The following is a 10,000-nucleotide window of genomic DNA, read 5'->3' as shown; positions in this document are numbered from 1 at the left end:
AAATACAGGACATCCAGACAACAAAGATGTAACATAATAAAAACACGTTTTATAACAATACTGGGAATCATACCAAAGTTATTTAGTGATGAGGATTTGGCATAGCCACACTATCAAATATTAGTGTGTGTGTGTGTGTATGTATTTGTCTATAATTAATTCCAATTAATTTTGAGTATACTGTGATTTTCGCAATATAGTTTTTTTTAAAGATTGTGTAAAGTAGCGAAAATAAAAAAAAAATGCCAAAATTCTGATTACATAATCTATAAGTTTTCACATAAATATTATACATAAAAATGTGAAATTTATAAAAAGGGTAACATTAGTTTCAATTGGCAAAATGAGGTTAATCAATATGTTGTCGAAAATCTTTTCTGATTAATATCCTCAGAGTTTTGTCAATTGGGATATCAAACAAACATTACAATCGAGAAAACAGAGTAGAAAGGGAAATTTCTGATAAAATTCTCTCATTAGAGAAGTCCATATATTGACCACTTGGGAAACCGAGACTAATATCAGTCAAGCAATGCTACTGAAAGAAAAAGGACGCAACGATATCACATTCATGTTCTGGTTTAGGACAATCACAACGTTTCCAGATGGTTTATTGAAAACAGTTTCACTGATACCTCTTAACTTCTGAAAATATTATCAATTTAGTTGCCTAAAAACTTGAACTATAGTAGAGCTATATCCATGGTAACTAAATTACTGTTTTTTTTTTTTAATTCTTCAAAAGAAAATATATATTTTAATTAGGATATGTGTGTTGTGATGACAAGAATTTTTATTTTTTATTTTCGTAGGGGATCCAAAACAATTTTTAACCTTTTAGATATTTATTCCGTATTTTTTTCGTATCTTATTTCTTTTTTCATGTTTTTACTAGTTTTTTACATCTTATATATATACATATGTATAATGGGAAATTCAACCCAGTGATAAAGTTTTAATCCCTGTTCATTACTTGTAGTTTATTTTATTTGTTTTTCTTTATTTCCTTTCGTCACAGGGATATTTTTGCCTGCTGGACCCCTTGGGCTTATGGCGTCTTGCTTTTCCAAAAAGGGTTGTAGATTAGCCAATAATAATAATAATAATAATAATAATAATAATAATAATAATAATAATCTCAGATTTGACTTCCGCCAATGGTTAATGGAGTCATCCATGGCCTAAAATCTAAAATTTCGCCAAAATCCGTCAGTTTGTTTTGATGTTATCTTTGAAATGGCGAAAAATGCAAATCCGAATCTAGAATCCGGATCCGGACCATCTCCTAAATTCAATGAGGTTGTCCAAGACCTAAGATCTTTGATAGGGTCGTCCATGATTTAAAATCTATGTGGTGAAAATTTGGTTAAAATAGGTCGAGTAGTTTTGACGTAATCCTGTCCACAGACACACAGACAAATAAATAAACTAGAATCCGGATCCTCTCCAAAATTTAATGGGATGGGTCCATGACCTAAGATCTATCTGTGGTGAAACTATCGTCAAAATCCGTCGAGTAGTTTTGACGTAATCCTTCACAGAGACACGAAAAATGCAAATCCGGATCAGCTCCAAAATTTAATGGGTTTCGTCCATGTCCTAGGGTCTATCTTCGATGAAAATATCATCAAAATCCGTCAAGTAGTTTTGACGTAATCCTGCCCACAAATACAAAATAAATAAACAGACTCGATCGCAATACCTCCTTGGAGGAGGTAATAATGTTCCTTGACACGATTTAAGGAATTCAAACATTTCAATTAATCTGTGAAGTTCATAGTGTTATTTGTATATAACAAAAAACTGTCTAAAAGTAGCAATTGACAATTTACCAACTAGTTTCATTTCACTGAATTAACTATTCGGATTCTAGATTGCACTACTGAGAGAGAGAGAGAGAGAGAGAGAGAGAGAGAGAGAGAGAGAACTTTGGGAATATTATTATAAAGGAGCTTCAAGTAAAATAATTAGTAAAACTGACTGACTTACTGTGCTCTGGCTGAGAGAGAGAGAGAGAGAGAGAGAGAGAGAGAGAGCTTTGGGAATATTATTATAAGGGGTTTCCAAGTATAATAATTAGTAAAACCGGCTGACTTACTGTACTCTGGCTGAGAGAGAGAGAGAGAGAGAGAGAGAGAGAGAGAGAACTTTGGAATATTCTGATGTATAGGTTTTTTCATGCAAAATGGTAAATGACACAGACTGACTTACTGTGCACTGGCTATGTACAAGAGAGAGAGAGAGAGAGAGAGAGAGAGAGAGAGAGAGAATCTTTGGGGCATTTTCATGTATAGTTTTTTTCACACAAAATGGCAAATGAAACAGACTGACTTACTGTGTACTGGCCGTATTTTCCTTCTCAATAGATTTCTGAAAAATCAGGAAAAATAATATATAAGAAAAAGTTCAAGTATAACGTTCAGGTATAAAGATTATTCCAAAATATAAACTGCTGTGTAAAGGAACATTCTAAGGTATAAGGACCTTCCCATATATACACAAGGCAACTCATCAGCTTCCCGTCTAACACCTGCACAATTACAGTGTTGATCACTCTATATCCACACCCTCTTAAGAGTGTAATACTTCAAGGTATACAGCATTTATCTTTCAAAAATGTATAATGCTCCAATCCCTCTACATGGTAAAAGACACCAAAATAAGTCTCACCGGCTTCAACTTACACTATTCATTAGCTTATCACATTCATACTTTATAAATTCTAACTTTTGCTTCCTGACACACTCTTCTCTTCTAAAACATTTCCAACATTCTACTCTAAAGGACCAATGGCCTTGATAATGAGAACTGTTATGAAGATGCTAGCATGTAAAGATATGTCTTGAGATGTTGGGTGCCATTTACATATCCAAGTTTGGGGTGCGCATACACAATACACATATAAACACACATGTATTATATATACACACATATAATAAAAAATTAAAAGGCGTGAGCATTGTTCAAAATACCTTACATAGATCCCTGTTACAAACCCAACACTAGTAAAAAAAAATGCTCATTTCCATTTCAGGCACATTCCCTAAATTCAATAAGGTCATGTACAACCAAGCCAATACCAACTTACATCTCTTTTGGTGGATATAGTTAACGCCAAAAGGCTACCAAAGACAATGGGTGTATGTTCGAATCATTATTGGGGTAGGGAAGGCTTATTGTAATTAACTCTCATTGAAAGTATGTTACTTCAAAAAACTAATGTGAATTCGATATTAGTGGATTATGATGGACTTAAGGATCAATAATATGAAAATTATTTCCATGAACATCATTCATATATATCGGCCTATATGTCTGTATGTATATTTCAACATAAAACTAGTTTCCCTTAACAAGCATAAAAAATTTCGCTATTCATACATCCATACATACATATATATATATATATATATATATATACACTGTATAATGAAATATAGTTATACAATAAAAGGATTCATAATAATTAGTCTTGACTGTAAGTACTGTGTGTAACCCTTGATGATCTTCCACTTATACTGGATTTGTGTACCTTTCCCTTTGGATGAATACGGACCTATTTAGAAGGGCTCATAGACCCAAGAATTTGAGAGATCCTATCATTAGAAAAAGACTATCTTATAAATCATCTACAGTCAATCTCGCGATCTTGATTTAGACTAAATTCTTGAGAGCAATTGAAACTAAAACGGTCAAGTAGGGAAGTTAATTGGGGTAGTCCTTTTTGGGGCAGTCTTTAATCTTTATATTATCAAAATAAACTTGGGGACGTTTTTTTCATTTATATACTAACTTTGACAAATCAGCAATTCAATTTCATATTACAGATTTTCGTTTTAATTTAAAGAAATGATTTTCCCAATTAATTTACCAAGTGAATTGAAATTCAATTTTAGCTTTGGTGTTTACATTCAGACATTAATCTTATAGGATTAATTTGAATTTTCTTAATAAAAAATTCCACCTCATGTATTCTTTTTAAAACATTAATCTGACTCTTCATCTAATCTTAATACAAGCAACTCTCAGATCTTACGCGTTCCTAACTTTGCTATTAAAACCAATCTTTGGCACTAAGTCAGTAATCACTACGAAGATATAAGCAAACCATTAATGAGAGAGAGAGAGAGAGAGAGAGAGAGAGAGAGAGACCATACGCCAATCTTTGCACACAGAAAAGTCTTCCCTTATTATGAATGCCATTAACACGAAATCAGACCCATATTTCCGTTACTGATCTAGATTTGAAAAAAAAAGTCAGCCTTGAGCCACCCTTAAGCGAGCTAACTTGACGACTAATAGATGAAGTCAACTGCCAATCAATCAGAATACATAATGTTACGGTGACGAAACTGATAAATTTTTGCCCTCAATCGTTATGTGGGTCAGGGCATCCAAAAACCTTGAGTTGATGCAAGTCTTGTGAGAGGACAGTGAATGAGCGCTCAAGAAATATCAAATCTCTCTCTCTCTCTCTCTCTCTCTCTCTCTCTCTCTCTCTCTCTCTTCACGACTCTTTTTTTGGGAAGGTATGTGCGCTGGCTCCTTGCCAATTGCAGGAATATTAGTGTCAAGTAATTAGGTCGCACAGCGTCCCTCTTATTTTTTTTTCTTTTATCGTCTGAGTATTTCAAGTATACTGAGGCATCGAACATTCGCTTCCTACGTAAGGGAAATCCTCTCAAAGCAGCTTGTATATTTCATAAATAATTATGCATGTATGACAGGAAATCCACTCAAGAGAACTTGTTTATTTCATACATAATTTCACGTGTTTATCACCACGTATGAAAGAGATTGCGTGATTGTATAGGGGAAGATTTGTTATTGAAAGGTGTTGACAAAAAAGAGCCACAGAACAGAAATCGATGGAGACACGACTCATTCATAACGGTGACCCCATACAGAAATGGGTTGAAGAAGAAGAAGAAGAAGAAGATCTGTTTGAATGTTTGTATGCCCTGTCTTCATATTATTACTATTATTACTAGCTAAGCTAGTAGTTAACCCCTTGAGCGAAGAAGAATTGTTTGGTAATCTGAGTGTTGTCCGGTGTATGAGGACAGAGGAGAATGTGGAAAGAATAGGCCAAACTATTCGACGCATGTGCAGGCAAAGAAAAAATAAGTAGTAACCAGAGAGGGAGAGAGAGGTCCAATGCAGTACTGTCTGGCCAGTCAAAGGACTCAATAACTGTCGCGGTAATGTGATAACTCTTTGGGAATTTTTGGAAAATTAAAAGATAATTAAAATAATCTTGTAATTTTTATGAAAAAAAATCGGCACCATATTTCCCATTCATTTCAATATTATCATTCGACCTTTCCTAAAACGACCGAAAACGAACTGAACTTATCTGTCTAACACAACTGTCAGCGACATTAATGGCCGTCAATTTTCTCAAGCTATCACCCAAAGAGGAAAGGACGCCTGACCTTGTTTAAGCAATTCTAATGAACTTTTCCCCCTTTTCATTCCGAAGTGCTGAAAGAACTTTACAAGATCTATCTTTGTAAGTGCGAATCATTAATAAGGCGGACGCTTCCATCCTTTAATCATTCAGAAAATAGCCCAAAAAAGGGACCTTCCTCCATTGATTATACGTTACCATCATGTGGGTCGTTTAAGAGACGTCAATTATGGGCACGCCAGGAAATGGGGCATTTGGCAGGTACCACTCTACGCCGCCAAATACTCTTACGTGACTCAAGTTATCCTTGGGAAGTTTGTAGAAGTTCAGTTGTTTTGGTCATGGATTTTCCAATAGGATTTTTATCTCCCCTAAATAATAAAGAGCAAGTGTCTGAATATAAATAAATATATATATATATATATATATATATATTTATATATATATATATATATTTATATATATATATATATATATATGTGTGTGTGTGTGTGTGTGTTTATGTGCATATATATATATATATATATATTCAAACACTGGATTTTCCAATAGGATTTTTATCTCCCCTATATAATAAAGAGTAAGTTTCTGAATATACAGTATACACACACACACCCACACACACACACACACATATATATATATATATATATATGGATAAATATCAACACAACATCGTGTTCGAATAGAAATAAATTTCTACCTCATATATATATATGTGTATATATATATATATAATATATATATATATATATATATATATATAGTCAGTCACACTCAGTGGCAAGAGGTATAACTACTCGGTCTCTCCGTCCCTCGAGTTGGAGAGGGAGTAATCACATTCTGGTGGGAGCGGTTGAGGAGGTTATGAAAGGGGTGGAGTGGGAAGGGTTGAATTCGTAAAGTGTGCACGTGCATCAAAATATTTAAATTATTTTTGATGGGTCGCGTATAGTAGTTATAACATAATGGAGTTCAGATAATGATGGAAAATGCATAATTAAAACTCTAAGAAACCTAACAGTTTATCGGAGAATTTACATCCAATCCCGTGGATTGAAAGGATGAACGCACGCACAAACACGAGTACATTTTGTTGTTGTAAATAACTGTAATAAATAACGACAGGAGAGAAGTAACAATTGGAATGGAAACGCTGAAATAAATTTCCTCGCCAATTTCATGTCCTTTGTCTGCCAGACCACGATTAATTCATGCTCAAATGTTAATCCAAGTTTCTTCGTTTGCCCATGTATACTTTGAGAAAGTTAAATACTCTGCTATTTATTAGCGTAAATTCAAATAAATAAAAAAATAAAGAAACTTTTAATGAACAATTTAAAAAAAAAAAATGTTCGCGCTAATTCAGTTGCAATAACAAGCCTGCTACATAATTCTTGTCATTTACCAACAAAATATCAAATCAATATGGTATAACCTTTAGTAAATTCAGCGTCTCGAAATGGAAATAGCTAGACTAATTAATCATTTAGATATTTTGGCATCTAAAATAAAAAAGGCCCCACACTTATAGGCCAACTCATAACCATCTGGAGTTGCACAAGTGTAACCATTTCATATTAATCACAGAATAACTTCAACCGTAACCAAATTGATCTCTTACTAATTTATCATATTAAAGATTAATTGAAGTATTAATTTGCCATTGAATGGGGTTACCCGTAAGCTTAAATTTTACAAACTTATTCACATACATGTATTTCTATCTTCCACCATTGACTTCAAAACCTCCTTGAGGTAATTCAACAGTCAATACAAGTATGTGTTTTGACTGTGATGTACCTTTTCGAGAATCTATCAAAAAAAAAAAAAAAAATAAAATAAAAATAAATAAATAAATAAAAAAAAATAAATAAATAAATAAAAAAAATAAATAAATAAATAAAATTTTTGAAGTGTACGGTTCCTTGAGTGGGGAATTCTAAGTAAACACGTTCACAGAATTCTGAGTAACATGTTCTTCAGAAATTTTCGTAACATGTTCTTCAGACTTTTGAGTGACGCATTCTTCAGAATGCTGAGTAACATGTTCAGAATCTTAAGTAACACGTTCTTCAGAATTCTGAGTAACACGTTCTTTAAAATTTTGAGTAACACATTCTTCAGAATTCTGAGTAACATGATCTTTAGTATTCTGAGTAACACGTTCTTCACAATTATTCTGAGTAACACATTCTTCCGAATACTTTAGAGTAACATGTTCTTCAGAGTTTTGAGTAAAACGTTCTTCACAATTCTTAGCTACACATTCATTAAAACTATGAGCATCACATTCTTCGGAATTCTGAGTAACACGTTCTTCCGAATGCTGAGTAACATGCTCTTCAGAATTCTTCTTGGAAACATGTTCAGAATCTTAAGAAAACACGTTCATCACAATTCTGAGTAACAAGTTCTCCAGAATTCTGAGTACCACATTCTTTAAAAATTATGAATAACACGTTCTTCAGAGTTCTGAGTAACACGTTCTTCAGAATTCTGAGTAACATGTTCTTCAGAATTCTTCTGAGTAAAATGTTCAGAATCTTAAGTAACACGTTCTTCACATTTCTGAGTAACACGTTCTTCGAAATTCTGAGTAACACATTCTTCAGAATTCTGATTAAAATGTTCTTCAGAATTCTGATTAAAATGTTCTTCAGAATTCTGAGTTACACATTCTTCAGAATCTTGAGTAGCATGTTCTTCAGAATTCTCAGTAACACACCCTTCTAAATTTTGAGTAACAAATTCTTTAGAATTTTGAGTAACACATTCTTTTCCCAATTCCAAGTAACATGTTCTTCAGAATTCTGAGTAACACTGAATTCTGAGTAACAATTTCTTCAGAATTTGGAGTAAGGCGTTCTTAAGAATTTTGAGTAACACGTTCTTCACAATTCTGAGTAGCACGTTCTTCAGAATTTGGAGTAATGCGTTCTTCATAACGTTCAGTAATACATTCTACAGAATTTTGAATAACATATTCTTCAGACTTTTAATTAACACGTTCTTCAGATTTCTGAGTAACATGTTCTTCAGAATTCTGAGTAACACGTTCTTCAGAATTTTGAGAAACGAGGTCTTCAGAATTCTTAGTAACACGGTCTCCAGAAATCTGAGTAACACGTTCTTCAGAACTCTAAGTAACACGTTTCTTAGTGTCAATGAAATCTGCACAAATGATGAGTTTTTGAATACGGATGAATCCGTGCATACATTTCGCACATGCAGTTTCTTGTGGAAGTTGATTGTATTTTACGTAGAATTTACTGGCTGCTGACATTGCATAGAGATATACTCGTAAAATTGCAAGCGTCTAGAGGTATGCAATAAATATATATGTCTCGTGAAGAGAGATTTGTAAAATATTTACATTAGCAGTAGCTAAACCTTTGGAGTCCTCAGTTAAACAGAAATTTATAAAGATACGGTGTTTTCCACCTTTGCTTCCGAAACTGAGCCTTTAATTATCCAATAACTTTCTGCAGGTAATATCTTAACGGTTGGTTGGTAACCTTAACAGCTTATAGCCTATAAAATGCATTACAAATGCATTCCAGCTAACTGGAAAACTTGCATGCAAAGCTTTCCGTTTTAAAAGCCCGTTGGGACAGGAATCCATATCTAACTAAAAAAAAAAAAAATAAAAGTAAAAGAGAAGGTGACTTTCCCTGTAAAAAGCAATAGCCTCTCCTCTAGAAAGATGGGAAATTATAAGAAATATATATATATATATATATATATATATTTATATATATATATATATATATATATCTATATATTATATATATATATATATATATATGTGTGTGTGTATATATGTATACATATACACATACATACATACACACACACACACACACATATATATATATATATATATATATAACACTTGTTTATACCTAAAATCCCATAATTATGAATGCAGAAATTGAGAACGATGCATCTACAGTGGGTATATCCCAACTTGTACACCGAAGCAAAGCGTAAAAAACCATTTTTTCAGAACCTAATCCAATTCCACCATCTTGATATCTTAAACAGACTTGGCAGCAGCTAAAGACAGGGGGCGTCCTTGACGTCACAAGACCTTAGTAAGTCGCCCTCGACGGGGATATGTCCCCCTCGTAAACATATAATTCATCAGAAGTTCCGACAACAACACACGACATCTTGGATGCCCGAAAAGAAACCTCTACCTCGATACTTGGAAAGTAAAGTTATTTTTTTTTCTTCTTTTTTTTTTTTTCTCGACCAACTGATGCCAAACACAACGTCAGGTGTTTGTGTGTAAACATTGGGGATACATTTTCCCTAAAAAGAGGGGTTATTTTCCGTTCACCTTTTTTTCCCCTCGCTCGAGGTGTTCGATGACTAGGGTCGGCTTCAGTAGAGTATCAGGGGAATTTAATCCAGCAGCCTTTGATTTTATTTCTATCCTAAGTGGATTAATAAAAATGTTTCCCTGTTTTAATTTCTATGCATTCTCTTTTACACATTATAATAAATTTTATCTATTAATCTGACTTTACTTACCTTCTGCCTTAATATTTTTGTAAAGTCTTCATTATTTCTTTATTGAGTTAT

At 33.3% G+C, this 10,000-nt stretch overlaps 2 protein-coding genes across 6 annotated transcripts in view; both read right to left on the bottom strand.

Annotated features, from left to right (window-relative positions):
• LOC137658688 (glutathione S-transferase 1-like) overlaps positions 1 to 10,000 on the bottom strand; it is a 459,350-nt gene that overhangs the window by 215,904 nt on the left and 233,446 nt on the right. For 4 of the 5 annotated variants that reach the window (XM_068393672.1, XM_068393671.1, XM_068393674.1 and 1 more), the window contains exon 2: positions 2,336 to 2,370. The exons of the other annotated variant lie outside the window; for it this stretch is intronic. The gene's annotated coding sequence lies outside the window, so the exon portion shown is untranslated. The remainder of the gene's footprint in view (positions 1 to 2,335; positions 2,371 to 10,000) is intronic. 5 annotated transcript variants of the gene reach the window in all.
• The window catches only part of LOC137659081 (S-antigen protein-like), an 11,534-nt gene continuing 9,003 nt past the window's right edge, over positions 7,470 to 10,000 (bottom strand). The window contains exons 3-4 of the mRNA XM_068394167.1: positions 7,978 to 8,142; positions 7,470 to 7,786 (exon numbers count right to left, since the gene is read on the bottom strand). Of these exons, the coding sequence (XP_068250268.1) occupies positions 7,470 to 7,786; positions 7,978 to 8,142 (482 nt within the window). The remainder of the gene's footprint in view (positions 7,787 to 7,977; positions 8,143 to 10,000) is intronic.

This window comes from Palaemon carinicauda, chromosome 19 (genome assembly GCF_036898095.1).
Source record: "Palaemon carinicauda isolate YSFRI2023 chromosome 19, ASM3689809v2, whole genome shotgun sequence".
NCBI lineage: Eukaryota > Metazoa > Arthropoda > Malacostraca > Decapoda > Palaemonidae > Palaemon > Palaemon carinicauda.
Note: the sequence above shows the minus strand (reverse complement) of the source record. Positions and strands in the feature narration are given on the sequence as shown.